This window comes from Dendrobium catenatum, unplaced genomic scaffold, assembly GCF_001605985.2.
Source record: "Dendrobium catenatum unplaced genomic scaffold, ASM160598v2 fragScaff_scaffold_716, whole genome shotgun sequence".
NCBI lineage: Eukaryota > Viridiplantae > Streptophyta > Magnoliopsida > Asparagales > Orchidaceae > Dendrobium > Dendrobium catenatum.
In genome coordinates this window covers 1,141,932-1,160,244 of record NW_021319178.1, presented here as the reverse complement: position 1 = coordinate 1,160,244, position 18,313 = coordinate 1,141,932, and the positions used below count along the sequence as shown (strand labels likewise).

Genomic DNA, 18,313 nt, shown 5'->3' with positions numbered 1-18,313 from the left:
TTCTTATTCTTTTGAATCCTTCAATTTTAATTTTAAATCTCTTGTTGAAATTGCTCTAAACCACCCAAGCCTACTTTTAACTACCTTATCTTCTATATATATTACATCTATCTGATATAATTATTTCTCAACATATCATTTCTAATTTTTTTTCACAAATTCATATTAAAACTATCATTTATGCTATCATAAATTTATCTATCAATGACAATTTTGTGGCTAACACTCAAATACAATAAAACTGCCCTAACTGCAAATTTTACGAAAAAAGTTTTACAAAGCTGCTATAAAAAACAGTTTACTATTAGAAAAATTTATTAAAAACAAATAAAATAAATTGAAATAAATCTATATTTTGGTAGTTTACAAAAAAAAAATTCTTCTGTTAATATTATGAATTTCTTATGTTAATATTATGATTTAGAGATAATATAAATTAAAATAAATCTATATTAAGAATTTGTTATTTGTTATTTTTTTTAGTGGCACGTACGAGCAGAATAATGAGTGAACGTGGTGCAACTTTCGTGCTCCTGTATGGAGGCGAGTTACATGTTGATGACAAATTTGCACCAAGTTATTCTGGGGGTAGGAATCGTCCCTTACTCCGTTACATGTGCCAAGAAATATAAACTTAGAGCAGCTTAAGTTAAGGATACTTAGAGCACTTAAGTATGATCCTACAAAGTTTTCTGTGAACTTAGTCTGTTGAGTGCCTGTGAGAAACGAGTTTGTCGCTTCACATGTAGAAGATGACGATGTTTGTGAAGTTTTATTATGTCAAGCTGCAATAGAATTTCTCATCATGTATGTTGATGTCGAAGAAAAAAATGTAAGTGAAGATGACGTTGAGCCTCCTTCAGAAAGATATGGAACTTCAACCCAAGTTGAAAGGGTTGATGTGGTTAGTACTTCAAGGTTCGAAGCAATAGAAGAAGCCCTTCATTAGTGAGTTTCCTATATCATGTTTCACAAATAGACCTGTAGTAATTTATCTTATTGATTAATTAATAATAAATAATATTTTTAATGTAGTTGGCCTGACTGCTGTGATGACCTTCTTGGGAGCCATCCACTACCAGATGTTCTATATCGGGACTCATTCGATCATCGCATCACATCAAGGTTTCGTATGGGAAAGGCACATACACAAACTTGTATTCCCCTCAGATAGTTGCGATGGACATTTTGGCGTGACTCCAACTTGGACCTAAATGATATGGATTTTTGGAGGCATGTTCGGGCTTACATATTATTCATATTAGGTTGTCACCTCCTCCCGGATACTTCAGGTTCAGAGATACATTTACAATACCTTACTATTATGGAGGATTTGGCAGTATTCAGTACATACTCTCTTAGATGAACAATTTTAGCCCATTTGTATAGAGAGTTGGGACAAGCAACCCGACCTAGTATGGCCAACATAGCTGGATGCATTCATTTGTTACAAATCTGGGCTTAGGAGCATCTGCATGTAGGACGACCTTTGCTTCGTGTTCCCTTTCCAGTGGAACTTCATGGTCTTAGTGTTGGGTTCAGGTATGAGATACTTCTATTTAATCAAAAAATTTTAATACTACATGCAATAAATTTATAACTTTTTTGCTATATAAATGTTAATAGGTGGAATGAGGATCGGCTAAGAGAGTTGCCTGTTGGAAATATCATTAGCTATAGAAATGAGCTTGATGGTTTTCTTGATAGTCAGGTATGTTCTTAAAGTTTTGAAAAAAAAATTAACATGTTAATTCAAACTTATAGAACTTATTATTGAAAATGCAGGTAATTTGGCAGTCATATACGCCTGATATTAGAGCTCAGGTGGCACAGATTTGTATATCAAGGGAGGACATTTGGACTGCACGAGTGCCTCTGATCAGTTGGAAGAGGGTTGAGTGGCACTTGCCAGATAGAGTACTACGATAGTTTGGATTATGCCCAACTACTAACATTGAACCAATGGATCCAAGCTTCAAAAGGGTGGATAGTCGTGGCAAACTAGACATGGACTGGATGTTGTACCACCAAGCACACAGTGCCATATGGGAGAGTAGGCGTGGATACATAGTCACAGGGGACCTCCTTGACCAGCATAATAACTACTCGATCCATCAGTACATACAGTGGTACAAGTCATGGGCAACACTATACATGTTGAAGGCACCTGTTAAGCCTCCCACAACGGCATATCCTAGAGCCCCCTCTGAGCGTCTTCTGGTACATTTAAATTTAATATGCTATAAATTTCTTATCTAATTTATTTTTTTTTTAATTAATAACGAATTTCTTTTGTTATTTCAGAGGGACTTTTTCCTTGGTACTGAACAAGCTTTGCAACGACACTTCAATGGTTCAAATGATACACAACAACATAGGGACATAAACATAGTGGCAGAGCTTTGTCGTGGTTTGCGTAGCCAGTTGTATATTCAAGATCAATGATATTTTGAGGATAGAAGTAGCATGATACACCATTTTCCATGACCCAGGAACCTCCTCAGCAATATAGTGGATATGCTGGACCCTTCTCTTATACTGATCAAGGGCCATCTACGGACCTCTTTAGTAGCCATGTGCCAGTGGATTTGGATGCATACCTCACACCGGATTTTGTACCGAGCTCCCTTCATAGAGATGACATAGCTGAGGAAGAAGTTGCTGAGGAGGAGCATCACATGCTACGTCAAAGACCACGACGACCTCCACAACATTACACTCCAGACACTGATGCATTGCCACAGAGGCCACGTAGGCGACGCTAGTTCATCTTTTTATGTATTTCAGTATGCTTATGTTATGGATCATTTCAATTAATTTAATCTAGTGTGTTCAAAATCACATAGCCTTCCATTCCGTAAAGAGTTCATTAATTTTATTTAGTGGTCTTGCAAGCTAATCCTTTGCTTTAATGTTCAAATAAGATGAAATGAAGATTACTAGCGTTATAATGATTTAATATTACTTATGTACTAATCTCAATAAATTAAATTTTCAATATAATGATTGAACTATCAAATAAGTTTAATAGCAAAGGCTGTAACAACCATTGGAAGCATTTGCTATAACGAATCAGAATTTTTTTTTAATTATAGCCTAAGTCGCTCGTTAAACGGACGACTTATTAATATGATCATTTCTTTGCCAACTCAGCATAACGGTTACAATCCTAGTCAGCGTAAGTCGCCGTTTAAACAAGCAATTTTGCCTATATTTAAATTTTTTTAAAAACGTGCTTAATTTGTTAATATAATTTTTAATTATGCTTATTCTTAAAATTTTCCCAAAGATGAACTAGTGGATGAAACAAACCCATCTAATGATGAACAATGAACCCTACTACCGGAAATTGGAACTAAAAGTGGTCATGTACCTTACGTCGAGCCATTCAACTATGAGTAGGGCTAGCTAATTCAATAATACATTAATAAACATATGATCTTTGAAGTCATTTCATCGTATTAATGTTTAAAAATAACTGAATTATTATTATTTTAGATTAAGGTATCTACCCTCTGTCACCCCCGAAAGGACGCTTGACAGCGTGACTAATCATCGGCTGACCTAGAAAAGGCACCCACCCTAGAAACCTCCTGTCCTGCACATGTATATGCTTGAAATTTTCATAAGTGTAAACAAGCAAGTTTTTGATTGTGAATAAGGGTATGTTTGAGACGACTAACTGATGAGGACATCGTCAGCATTGTCGACGCCGGAGATCGACGGCCACGAGCATGAATTGTATTTTGTCATTTTATGTAGTAGCGTATTTATTTTGATGTTTTTTCCACTTTTGCCCTTATGGTCATTTAGTCGCTTATGTAGCCAGGAAGGGCATTTGTGTCATTTCTTATTTTCTCATTTTGGCCTATTTATATGAGGCCTCATGCATTGTAATTTCAGTTTTTGAATGAATGAAAATTTGCCTCTAATGTTCTCTTTGTGAGTGCACTTCTCGTAGATCTCTTAGTGAGTTCGACGGGGAATTTAGATCTCTTTGTGAGTTCTAACTTGCGTCCAAATTCATTGTGCGGAAATCCGGGTTGAAGATAACTAAGGTTAGTGAATTCGTCGCCACTTGATTCCTTGGAGATCTCCCCAATTTTTCTCCCCTTGGGCTTACCGCCGTCTACCCCTCCCTACCTCCCCACCGGCGGCAGCAGGCCCTCCACCGCCGGCCACCTTTGGCCGGCCCCATTACCCGTGATCTTCCCAGCCACCAAGCCGGCAGCCTTCCCCCTCCGTTCTTCCATCCCAGCATAGCCAGCCGTGAGCCCCTTCTCCCCTCCCCAGCTCAACGATTTCCCTGGCAGCCTTCACAGCCGTTACTGGCTGTGTTGCCAAACCGTGGAAATCAAGCCTTTAAGGCTTGATTAATTGCTTTCTTAATCAGCCTTAGACATTTAAATTCCATCCGTTAATGGGAATTTGAAATTCCAATTTGTTTCTTGCCTACAACCGTGAAAGGAAAATTCCTTTTCTGTGAAATCTGAATAAATTCAGATTTTATTTAAAACCTATTAATGGCTACTTGAAATCAGCCATATTAAGCAAATGATAACTGGCATTTGATTTTCAATTTGAATTTCAAACCTGCTTATGACGTACACCCACAAAAGGAAACCTTCCTTTTTATTGAAATCTGATTCTTTACTACAGGTTTTATTTAAAATCTGTTGCTTAATTGTGTGGGCCCCATTTGATTATATAATTAAACCTTTTCTCCCCTCCATGTGGCCGGCCCATTGATGGCTCCTCTCTCTTCCCAATTTGACAATAATAACACCACAAAATCAGCCCAAAATTCTTCCCCTTTCACCGCCCCATTAATACCATTTGAATTAATTTGAATCCCTCAAATTAATTCCCTCCCACCTCTACCAAAACAGAAATTCCTGCACCCAACTCATGGTCTCTCCCTTGGTCGAATTCTCCCAAGCCCGCCAAAGCTCGAGTGCTTCTCCCGAGCCGCCGAATACACCTTCAAGAAATTGCTGGCAAGAATTCCATATTCCGGCAACTTATCCAAGAACGACGATCCAAGGTTCCTTCTTCCTCGGAGTGACCTCGATTCTAAGGTGGAGACTCTTCTTCCGCTAAAGCCTAGATTAATTGAGCGTATGGGCTCCAAAGGTGAGAGTTCTCTTTATTAATTAGTGGATTCTTGTTTATTGTCGTAGCATACAATTATCCCTTGCATTTTCTTGAATTGATTGGTTAAACGAATGTCGCTCTTCGTTGCCTAAGCGAGTTAAGAGTAATAATTCTTAGGTTCACTCTTTTATTACAAATGATAATTTTAATTTGGCTTACTTTGTTCAAATTGCTCTCTAGAATTTCCTAAAGTAACTCCATCGCATGTACGTTTCACATCACTAACATTTTATAAAATTGACCGTGAAGTTACCGTGGAGAAACCAACTTCTCTATTATGGTTAACAATACATTTTCATCATAGAAATTTTTGAAAAATAATGAGAAAATAATAAAAATAATAATAATCAAATAAAATTATAATTGCTATCTGAAAAGCAAAACAACCGGAGTGTCCCAAAATAGACCCTAAAACAACACAGTATGCTGGCACCAAAAAGGGTAAAAAACACACAAAGTTGGGGCAAACTGCGTACAAGAATGCTCATCCATCCTCTAAGAGACTCGTAATTGCAGAGGAAAAATAATCCAACGTGATCTAATGATATTGAATAGGTATGACTAGTTCAGTCTCCACGCATTCGGTTTCTCAGCACCTTTTTAGCTTGACTTGGAGACACATGAAATAATCCCTGGAATCGCAAGCAATCTTCTGACACTGTATGTCCTTGTGACAAAAGTTTAAGCATCTGATCTGCATCTTTCGCATTAATTTCCAACAGCTTCAAAGAATTACTGATGCATGGAAAAAATGCTTCAGGTCTGGCACAAAATGGTTTAAAAATAAGGAAAAGGGCCTTCATATCAATCCTGAACTGATTGATCCCCAGGGAAGAGAAACTTGCATTGCTCATTGGGATGCTTGTGAAAATGAAATGATCAAGCCCTCCTGCAATGCTTCTCCACAAGTCTAGAAAGTTCTGGGGATTAAGATTTTGCTTGAAGAACTGGATTCGGTCTCTTAACATGTCTAGAGCTTCCATAAAAGTTGGAGATATTAATAGGTAATCTTCATCCGGGATGCTTCCATCTGAGTCAACTTGCTTCATTTCCCACTGCCCACTATCTTGAACATAATTCCAGCATAAATTATCAAAGTGAAGGAGGAGGGAAGTCAAAATCTCCTCAAGACAATCAGTTTGCAGATTCACCAAGACCATTATTCCATCCTCAAACATCCCTTTTGAATCATCTCCAGAAGCACCCATTTCAAGCAAATTCACATCCTCACCCCACTCTTGCAAAACATGTTCACAGTAACAGGCAGTATTTATAGCACTGCAAAGTCTCAGGAGTTCAATATCATCTGTAATAACAACCATAAATTCAACATCTCTACTACGTTCATGCAAGATGGTGAAGAAATGACTCAGAAACAAATTTGCAGACGCGCCAATAAATTGATTCCTTCTTTGCATGGATGGTATGGACAATCCTCTCTCAATCATTGCCCATGCGAAATGAAAAACAGAATCAATAATTAATGGAGCTTTATAGTCTTCTCTAGATAAGAAAAGGAATGACTCTTCTTTGTAATAGGTATCTCCAGCTTGATTACTAGAAACTTTCAACCAGCTTGTTTCATCTTCCAGTTGAGGTTTTAGTTTGCCTTCAGCATCCTTCACTTCCATTTCAGCCCAGATCTGTAGCCAATCAGAGTTGTCATTGAATATTGACATTATTGAAAAGCTAGGAAAAAACCCATCAATGGAAGCAAATGATCCAGTAAAATGAATTCCTGAAGTCGAAAGAATCTTCATCCGCCTATCAAACGCAATCATAAGGTCAACCATATGAAGCAATGAAGAGGTTACCTCCGAGTCAGCATCTACATCCCTTTTGCAGTGATTTTTAGTAAGGGCAGGAAAAACCTGTCTCTCTAAATAATCCAAAAGCACTTTCATCATTGCTAATACCCAAGCTTCCTTAGCACTGCAACCCAGAATCATTGCATTATCAATAAAAGGCTGCAAAATATTTTCTACTCCATCCAAGAAATTTTGTGTAATTTTGTAGACAAGTGCAAAGATGAATTTTGGTTGATCTAACCATTTGGAGAAATGATATTCCATCCGTAAGGCAATAGGGTTCACCAGTTCATCTATAGGCCAAAGGCCATATTTGAAGAATGACACTTCACCCACATCATTGAAATCTGAAGGATTACAAGCTCTATGATTTTTCTGTAGAAGACTTGAGCGTGCTTCTCGCTTGGCCTGTAGCTGCTGCAGGGAGCATAATACTAAGAAGCTCTGAGAATACCTGGCTTTCTTTTCCCCTTGCATTAGAAACAATGGATTTTGCATTTCCATGCAATTATCTTTATCCACATTAGTTGCAGAAAGGGCTGGTGGCCACCCAAGGGATGCAATTAGAATTCTGTAATCAGTTAGACATTGTGGTCTCAAAATGGCAAGAGCTTTATCCACTCTAGAATCAACAGCCTTGAGCAAATTTGTCCACCAAGGTCTGTTTTTTGCAACACCAGCTAGAACTTCCTCTATATCCTTCATAGCCTTTACTGCCACAAGCTGTTTTGCTAGCCGCCATCCACTTTCCTGCATTCATTGATATAGAAAGTTCATACCTCTTAGTACAGCTACAAGAGAATGAAGCTGCTACCTCAATAGCTCAAGGTGAAGCTTTTGACTAGATTAACACAACACATTCTAGGAAGAAAATTGAAGATTGATATTAAAATAACTTTGTACCAAAAAATAAATTTATATATAGTTATTTAAATTGATAAAAAAAACTATTTGAATTCAACAATATGATGTTAGCATTTGAAACAAAAAGGTTTAGTTCAATGGGTCTACCAAAAAATATTTAAAATACAAAAAACTTATCACATAATTGATCAGCTAAAATTGAAAAGGGATCTATTTTAAGATACAAAAAAGAATTTGTAAGTAGAGCCTTGACATTCAGCAATTCATACTTACCTTAACTCGGCCAAGTTATTGACGATCTAAAAAATAAAGATATTTACATTTATATTTTATGTAAGCTATTATCATGTGAGCGAGAAAAAATCTTTCAAACTTATTAAATCAATAAATATTGCATTTGTGTTGTTACATATGATGTTTTCATTTTTTAAGATTATGCTAGTCTAACCATCTTAGTTTTGCCTTTGAAGATTTGGAAGCAAGACTATTTGAGTTTAAGCTAGTTGCATCGAGAAAATAACGTTCACTTGTGAACATTTGCTTGATAGTTGAAGCACATTACTCCACATGCATGCCAGTTGATTATAAATTGAAAGCAACGAGTAAAACTCATCGCTTAACTTTAATAATATATTCTCTAGACTGACTTATTCTATTTATAAATAAATAAAAAATTATTGAAACATAATTTTTTCTCAAAAATAAAAATATTATAAAGAAATTTGTTTTGTGACTAATCTAGTTTTGGGAAGAAAGATTATTTTCACAACATTTTTCATGAAAAAGAAAACTCGAGTAAAGAAAAAAAAAAAAGAAGAGCATTGCAAAGAAGAATACTAACAGCCAAAGCAAAGCGGGTAACGAAGATCGAAGAAGGCCATATCTTCGAGTATACTTGTATTTAAGTCAGTAGCGTGTCATTGAATATACGGTAACATGCTAACAGCCATCGTTTCTCAAATTTATACAAACCTCTGAATATTTAACCATCTAATTCACATATCTTTTGAAATACTCCAAACTTAAGTTTCTTTAGATGATAATTATTTTTCTGATCTTCAAAAGTAGATTGTTAGAATAAGAAATTCTTCTTATTTCATGAAAATAATTATGAAACACACTAAAAAAAATATTACGAACAGAATATGCTATAATAGCTGCCATGACTGTGTATGACATGATTTAAACATAAGTTCTTGAAAAAATATTACCAGATGTCCCAAGCCTTGATATGCAATAATCCAAATACCTTAGCTTCTTGGCTGAAAGTTCTAGAAGTTTCATTTGAATGATTTGATTGATAGTGATTATTTGGACAACAATAATGATCCCAATGATAATACATACAACATGCCAGACCTTTAATGATTATAATAATTCTTGTAGGCATGAGCAACATCAATACGCAATCAGAGTAATGCAAATTTTTGAGAAGACACTTGGCAGTTAAATGATTGGGGAAAAAAAACTAGAAGGATAAATTGTACAAATATATTATTTTGGGATATATCTGACTATATTATTTTGGCATCTGAGATTTTTGGAGGAAGGAATATAGCTAAAAATCTTATGTTGGCCTCTGATATTCTTGCAGCGTATAAAAAGTTTTCTAAGAACAGACATTTTTGTGCTAAAATCGATGTTAAGAAGTCTTTTGATTGTGTGAGACATACCTCGCTACTACGATTAGCACATTTGGGTTTCCCTTACTTTTTTTTTTCCAGTGAATCTCCACTTGTATTAATGATGTGCCTTTTTCCATTATATTCATGCCAAATTATGTAGCTATTTCAATTCTTCTGTTGGGTTTAAGACATGGCTGCTCACTCTCTCCTTATCTCTTCATTATCCTCATGGAAGTGTTGAGGGAATATTAAGGAATGCTGCACTTATAATTCTTTCAAACCCATCTGATTTAGCAAAGCGGATATTAGTGACGCTTCGTTGGAGACGGTTTTTTTCTGCTTCTTAAAGCAGTTTTTTAATAAAAAAATTTAATTAGAACAATTTTGTATTAGAAAGTTGCTTTAAGAATCAATAAAATCCCCGTCCCAAACGAAATCTTAATCATTGCAGATGACTCGCTTTTTTGGTATTGTTGCGCCAGAGTCCATTGGTAGATGCTTTTTGCACTTCAAAAATTCAAACGGATTGAGTCTTCAAGTTAAACTTGACAAAAAATGTTAATCTTGACAAATCAGACGTTTTCTTCTCAAACTCTAAACCAAATCTACAGATCTTTTGGTTTTATCTCGATTTAATTTGGACAAGTTCCATTTACTTGCCTTGGGATCCTTATTTTTATCTTACAACTAAATGTGTGATTACCAGGCTAACTTTTAATAGATTCAACTCTTGGACTGCAGGGTGGAAATAGAAATTATTAGGTAGTATCAGCTTATTAGATTTTCACTTAACAGTTACCTCAATTTTTTGTTCCGATCCTCTGATCATCCAAGGGCTGCCTTGAAAAAGATTAGTAGCATGGTAAAAAAATTTATACTTAAGAATAGAGATGATAAAAAAATTCAGAATTTGTCATTGAGTAAAGATGCAAGACCTGAGGATAATGGAAATCTTGGATACTACTCTTCTGATTATCTTAATTTGGTTTGTAAACCTAAAAGAGCTTGAAATATGATGACTGGCAATTCTCTTCACAGAATTTGGTGGATTAATGCTTATTGTGCAATCTGGAAACCTTTCTCTGCACCACGCTCCACCTTCTAGAAATCCATGAAAACGTCTGCCGGCTCTATAAAAGAATAATGTTAGGAAACATGGCTCAAATTTCTCTTTTCTATGACCATAGGTTGAATGGAAAATCCCTCTAGGAGTTTATAGGGGATAATGCATTTGTGATTTTCAAATGCTTGCCTTTCTAGCACCATCAACAACATTTCTTAGGTGTTGCCAGATGCTTTGAGATTTTTCCCTGATTGTCTCAAAAAATTAATAAGATTTATATCGCTTTGGAGATTGACATGATTCATTTAAATGGCAGAAAGGTTTTTTACTTTCTCCAATGCTTCGAAACAGCTCTTTTGCAATTCTTATTATATGTATTGGTGGAAATCTTCATGGTTTAAGAAACACTCCTTATATATATAACTTAGATATTTCTAAGACTGCAAGCAAATTGACAAATAGGTGGTTAAATGTCATCATTGCCTCCTATGTTTTATGGGGAAGAGAATAATAATCATCTTTTCTTTGAATGGGGATTGTCCATGTGGCTGATTCAAAATATTCTTCCTTTCGGCTTTTTTTTTTTTTTTTTTGAAACTTCTATTTTTCAAGTGCTTCATTATGATAAAACCTATCACACAAATCCCCTAGTTCGTAGTTTATACCAATTATTTGTTGGGATTACCATTAGAAGCATTTGGCATGAGAGGATTGCAAATCAATAAACAGGACCAAATGGCCAACTTTTTCAGCTTCATAATGGTTTATCTTTGAAGCCAGAGAGCTTGGTGGTTCGCATTAAATGGTAGGTGAAACTAAATACCTTAAGCTAGAAGTCTTCAAAGTTCTTGAATAATGCAATGGAAGATGTTTTAAAATGTTGCTATAATTTTTATTGCTTGGCTTTCTGGTCATTTCTAGAATTTTTGGGAGGTTTGGCAGGAGTTTTACTTTATCTTATTTGGCAACTTTGGCCTTTGTTTTGGCATTCTAATGGATTCTTCTTCATTTGGTTTGAATATTCTGGAGCCAACACTTACAGACCAGATTATAGGATGATGATGGGTATGATCAACCGGATAATATACAGTGAATGAAGAAAGCACTCAACCATACATTTTTATTATGGATGCAGCTCATTTACTAGATTACTATTGAGTTTTATTAAAATATTCATTTCACTTGAATTCCCATCCGCCTTCCATAAACATTCAATTAAAAAAATGCATTTTGGTCTTTGCGGGTGTTGTTTACCACAGTTTTTAGTTTAGTTGAAAGTTTTTTTTATTTCTACATAATGTGTCAAAAGTTTTTAAATTCACATAAATTTTGTAATTCTTCTTTTTCCCTTTTTGACTATTTGATTGAAGAGCTGGCTCTATTATATTTCATTTTTAACTGCTCTATGCTCAACTGTATGATTGCTCCTTTTTAATATAGATGAGCCTTAGCTCTTTATTGTCCCCCTTCAACCCCAAAAAATGGTGCCACAAATATTAGTACAAACTGGGCATTTAAACTAAGTTAGAGGGGTGGCATTGGCAGTGTGAAGTCCAAAATCCCGTGCCACTACTCCAGACTTATATGCTATTAAAAGACATAAAATAAGAGAAACAAAGTTTAATAGGAGAACTCACATCTTGAGCAATAGTTTGATTCGATGCTTTGGTCTTTCTAGAAACTTGCTTCATCATTGACAATGTTGCATCTTCAAGGTCACCAACTAAGGTTTCTAGACGAAGTACACTCTCTGCAAGATAAAACTAACAAAATGAATATAAATTAGGAATTATTTTTCCTTTGTAATAGGCACGACTAGAAACTTTTCTTAGATGGATGGATAAATGGGAAAGGAGTCTAACAATGTTAACACAACACGGCTAGTATTCTGCCAAATAGTTGTCCTCCCTCTCGTCCTCCTTATTGAAGTTGGACTACCATACCAGACCTAAGAATTAAATTATCATGTTTAAAAGTCCAGATGGTGAACTAATCTCTGAGCACCTGTGAGATTTGCAGTCCATATGATCCTTTTTTAAGCATGCAGTGAAATTTACTAAAGTGTCTTTATTTTAACAAATAATAATCATGTCAAGATAGACAATGAAATAGACACTATTTGGCGCATCCTAAATGCAAAAATAATAGCATACAAGTAGAACATCTAGCTCTTACCAACTAGAAGGCAACATGAACCTATGAAGCACGTATACAGATGTGAGAGCAAATAAAGCATGACATATCAACATTGCAGTGATTTTATCAATGAAATATATTGAATACAACTTGCCAAGGGCATTTAACCACTTTTTTACTGCATTTGTTTTTGCATTTAACACTCAAAAGTAGTCACTTATATGAAAAACTGTGTTTAACAGGTTATATGAATCCAAATATTAAGCAATTAATGGGTCATTAATAGCTAAGTTAGCTAAGACAAAAAAAAGAATATGTTAAGATAGTTGTATGAAAAATATAAAAACAATAAATTAAGAAATTATTATATTAAACGAATGGTTGGAGTGACATCTATTGAATATGAATAGGCTTATGTGGTAGAAATGTATAACAGATAGAAATTGTACTTATTAGACAAGTAAATAAAAAATAGTGTCAGAAAATTAGGAAGATGAAAAAATGATAATATTGATAGAATTTGTTCAAAATGTTTTGAGAATAATAGGCTTAATACCTTACACATAACTCAATATGACAACAAAAACAACAACAAAACTCAATGTTGTTGTGTTGTGGTACAAAACTCAATATGAATTAAAGGAAAATAAGAATACATAAAGATGGTCCTTAATAGTTGTGATAAGGCTAACGTGATGATGAATGAGACATTCAAGCACAAAAGTTAAGAATAAATCAAGTAAAAATTATATTACAAAAAAGTGAGAAAAAAATTAGAGTGGGAGAAGGAGAAAATATTTTTGTTTTGATATTATGAGCAAACAAGTGGCTTATGTTCTGTCCACTTCGCAAAACTCACATTTTGTGCCATATGCAAGGTGTTTCAAATTGAATCAATGATAAAAAAAAATTACAAAAATATTTAATGACACAAATGACATGTCAAATGGCACACCTAAAATGGTTTTAGAGCGTTCAAAGTTTATTTGTCTGGTTTGATGTATAGGACACTTGGATGACACAGACCCTGAGTGGGTGATCGTATTTCATAGAAAATAATCCACAAACTTATTATGCATCAGGCAATCCCAGATTAAGGAAGTTCGCAGTACATTTCTCCAAAGTTTCAAAAAGAAGATAGCAAATTTGCAAATAGGGTTCAACACAGTAGCTGTACTGGATTATTGCAAGGGTGTCAATTCTTCCCCTTCCATTCAATAATCACATGTTCAATTAGCATAACGAATTGCCACCAACATATCATGCTTGTAAGCAAAAGTAAAAGGAAAAACTGGTTCTATTACATACAAATAAAAAGGATAAGAAAAGGATTACCCGCATAAAGCCTGACTGAGTGGATGCGGCCAACCTCCTTGGCGATCAAGGGCAACTCAACAAGCAAGTTCTTCCCATGCGATCTCACACTTTCATCTGAAGTCTCAACAATGCATAAAACAATCAAATTGGCCAGTTTAGAAAAAGGCTAACTTGAAAGAGTAAAAAGGAAAAGGATAGAGAACGCACGTCATCAAGAGATGGATTAAGGATTAGTGCCGGCAGACCTGGCAATGAGCAAGGATGACAGGATTCTATCCCGCTTAGGATCCTCCCCATTTCGTTGGACTGGGAGATCCAAGATGATAGGGAAAGAGAGAGTCTCCTATTTAGGTTGAGGAGCTCCACTTCGTGATCGTCGCACTGTTGCTTCAGCCGAGCCGTGAAAGATTGAATTGAAGAGAGATCTTCGGGTTCCCGAAAGTGATCTTGCAGAAACCCTAGCAGCCAGCGAGGAATGCTTCCGGAGCCCGGCAGATCGACAGGAGTTCCCATCGTCTTCCGGCGCAGAATTTTCTTCTAATGCGGCACCTCAACAATTGGATTCGATACTTCAATGGACACCCATTTGCTCCAACCGCAGTACCGCACGCTGGGAGAAATTTTTAGATGCGCTTGTGGGCTGTTTGGTTGCAATTATTTATAATAAATGTAATATATCTGAAATACTTAAAAGGGGGATTTACATACATGCCATTTTATTATATCTATATTACATATTTAACATAACAACAATATCAACATCAAACCTTTATCCCACTACGTGGGATGGGCTACACTAATCTTTTTTCTCCATTGTGTTCTATTAAAGGTCAAATTCTCGTTTAAATCTAATAAAGAAAGGTCATTCCTAATATTTTTTAACCATGTCTTTTTAGGTCTGCTTCTACCTTTCTTAACATAAGTCAAATCTAATACCTCTACTCTCCTAACCGGGTCATTGGAAGGCCGCCGTTTTATGTGATCAAACCATCTAAGGCGACTCTCTCTAATCTTATCTTCTACTGGGGCTACTCCAACCTTTTCACGTATATGCTCATTTCGTATCCTATCTCTAAGGGTAAAGCCACTCATCCACCTGAGCATCCTCATCTCTGCCACACTTAACTTAATATTTTGCTTCTCTTTTAATGGCCAACATTCAGCACCATAAAGCATTGCAGGCCTCACTACCATCTTATAGAATTTTTCCTTAAGTTTGAGAGGTACTTTTCTATCACACAACAAGCCCGATGCATTCCTCCATTTCAACCATCCAACTTGAATTCTGCTGAAAATATCTCCATCTATTTCACCATCACTCTGAACAATAGATCCAAGATATCTAAAACGTGTACTCTTATTAATGACTTGATCGTCCAAAGTCACAAAATTAACAACAAATATACCACTCCGTCAAAACAAAGCCTCACTCCGTCTCTACCTTCGCCAATCCCTTCTCGTGAAATCCTATGTTTTCATGCTCTTTCTACCACGGTCCACCTATTGAGATCTCAGATGATGCTTAGGGGCTTGAAAGTTTTGGAAATGTCTTTTATGCATCCAAATGCTATATATTTCTGCTGTACTTTCTCAGAGTTTGATCATAGTGAGATCGCTTAGCGATTGTGTTTTCTAGTATTTTTCTCTTTGTTGATTTTGTTACTATTTCCTTTCAAGGGATTTATCTCGTCGGCTTTTTATTAAGACATGAGAATGCAGTTATTGCGTTAAAGTATAAAAATGTCTTTCAGATCAAACTAGTTAAGGGAGTTATAGTATGTAGCTGATTAGCTTTTGTCTTTTGCTCAACTGCTCCTACAGAATGCACCTATCCTTGCTGCAAGTGTTAATGATTTTGGATTCTAAACACAAAGAACACAGCTGTTCTACAACAATGCACGATTTTTTTTGAATGTTTGATTCTACAGATTTTGTTTTCTGAATGTCCGATTTTAGGGAGAAATAAAACTAAAGTGCTAAGCTACAATCGGACACTGCAATAATAGCTACATGAAAATATAACAAATCAAATAGAGTACACACGAAATGAAGAACTCACATGGTAGAAAGCATGTCAGATGCGGAGAAAGCAGAGGAGAGAAGCACACACAGAAAGAACTGCTCATGCGGTAAGGAAGAGACGGAGTGAGGCATTGTTTGGACCGAGTGGTATATTTGTTATTAAATTAGTGTTTGGATGATAAGAATGTAATATTTAAGTTTATGGTGTTAAATATGTAATATAGATATAATGAAGTGGTATGTATGTAAAATCCCCTCCTTAAAATTATTTGATTGGTTATTACATAAATTTAAGATATTTTTTATAGAAGTAAAGAGAATTTAAATATTTGCATTAATATATATTTTAAATTTTATTTTTAAAAATATATATATAGTTTCATTTAAAAAATTTAGGCCATAGTGCTATCACTAAAGAGAGTTGGTTGGGCCAAAATACAAAGTCGGTATGACAGTGTTACAAAAGAGTGATGGCTGGGCCATGTTGATGGGTGAAACCGTGAGAGCTCAACTATAAGCAAAGTTTAGATCATAACGGTAGGTAGGATCATAGCGGAGTGAGCAGTTGCAGTGTCATGCGAGGATGTGATTTCTTATGCTTCATGCAACATATTCTACATTCAGTTAGTTTGACTGAATTCAGAATACTCAGAAAAAATCTTAAGGGAGTATTCCAAATTCCTTAAAAAATTATTTCGTATTTAGTTTTTTCAACCAAATGATTGAAATCCCAAAAACTCAACATTTCTTTTACTATATACTTCTAAAATAAATATGAACAAATAACCCCAAAATTAAAAATAGGAACCCCCTCCATCAATGCTAGGTTTAGGAAGCCTATAACCACATCATCAAAATCCTCCTTTTGGATTAGTAAAAAGAACCATATTTCTTGGGCCAGCCTCAGCCAATACATATAGCTTAAGATTAAAATAAACTAAACTAAAATTAAATAAAACAAAAAAAAACTTAAATCAAACAAATAAAAAAAATATTATTATGCCTAAACTACCCTCACCTTAATCCACTCTCAACCTCTTTAACCCAATATGAGACAAAGTGCTTCATGACGGGAACCACCACTTGAATCTATAGAGACGACCTTTAGAATCCTATTTGCGTGGACGATGATTATATGATAAGGATACTAATGATGACACCAATTACTTAAATAGTAGAGATTGAGAAACCTCATAAGTAGAAATGAGATAAAATCTTAAATATTGAGATGTCTTTTAATGTAAATGTTAGAATTTTATTAAGAAACATCAAAGTTAAGTGTGCTTATGCAGAAACAATCTTTTGATGGGTGATCTCCTAGGAAGTTACACACTTACACCAACAGGATAAAACTTTGAGGCCATTATGCCAAAATGGATAATATCTTGATAGTTAAGAGTTTGGGCTATTATATATATATATATATATATATAATCCATGTATGGACAGATCCATCATCAATTGAATATTATTCTGAATATGAATTGTGATATAACATAATAAGGCTATTTTGAATGATGATATGTTACAATGAGCATCATATCATATCATAATATTAGTACTATGTTTCAGTATGAACTCATCATGTGTATACAATCAATTACATGTATGATGAAAAATGTAGAAATCATATTACATTACAAGGTGTCTCTTTGCATCAGCGCATATCAATTTATATCCTACAAAATAAATATTCATAACATATAATCATTGATTTCATATGTATTAATAGTCATAAATTATGGCTGATCATATTCATATCAATCATATAGTTATTATAACTATCACATACCATACAATATCATTTCATATTATCATATTAGTCTCAAAACAAATTAGATGTGGATTCACTATAGAATTTCGTTACTCTAATCAGTTCATATTAACTGTTTCTTTTATGCCTACAATCAATCATGTATTATGTTCATTTTAAGAAAAATCGTCAGCTACCCCCTATTATGTGATTTAATCTCAACTTATCAAATCAAGGCCTAATAAATCACCAAATATATTTTTCAAATTTTCATATGAATTTGGTCAATATCTAACAATAATGGCGTTGGTTTAGCTAAAAGCAAAGATTTAGTAGAAAAATTCGATATAATTAATATAAATTATTATATGAGAGTATTAAATTCTAAAATTATTTGACAATAACATAGCTTAAATTTACGCCTAATCTAAGTAAATTGTATTGGATAGTTTTTGGAGATTTAACATTTTTAAGTAGGATGGAAGGTTAATTTTCTTAAACAAAAATTCTTTAAAATTTATTAAACAAATAATCAATAATTACTATTAATTAAAAAATTAAAATTAATTAA

General features: G+C 34.7%; 1 protein-coding gene across 1 annotated transcript; it reads right to left on the bottom strand.

Moving 5' to 3' along the window:
- Window positions 1–5,483: 5,483 nt before the first annotated feature.
- LOC110103754 (RINT1-like protein MAG2L) lies at window positions 5,484–14,593 on the bottom strand. The gene is made up of 4 exons (XM_020832574.2): window positions 14,213–14,593; window positions 13,986–14,081; window positions 12,152–12,264; window positions 5,484–7,712 (listed from the first exon to the last, which is right to left on the bottom strand). Exons 1-4 carry the CDS (start codon window positions 14,478–14,480, stop codon window positions 5,721–5,723), a joined length of 2,469 nt encoding a protein of 822 aa, XP_020688233.1. The 5' UTR covers window positions 14,481–14,593; the 3' UTR covers window positions 5,484–5,720.
- Window positions 14,594–18,313: the final 3,720 nt, after the last annotated feature.

What these genes read in the sequence shown, in the direction of transcription:
- LOC110103754 (XM_020832574.2), bottom strand. Translation starts at nt 14,480, where the DNA reads ATGGGAACTCCTGTCGATCTGCCGGGCTCCGGAAGCATTCCTCGCTGG. An exon ending in TCATCCTTGCTCATTGCCAG is followed by an intron (nt 14,082 to 14,212) that starts GTCTGCCGGCAC and finishes TTGAGACTTCAG; the next exon opens with ATGAAAGTGTGAGATCGCAT. An exon ending in CTCAGTCAGGCTTTATGCGG is followed by an intron (nt 12,265 to 13,985) that starts GTAATCCTTTTC and finishes TTTATCTTGCAG; the next exon opens with AGAGTGTACTTCGTCTAGAA.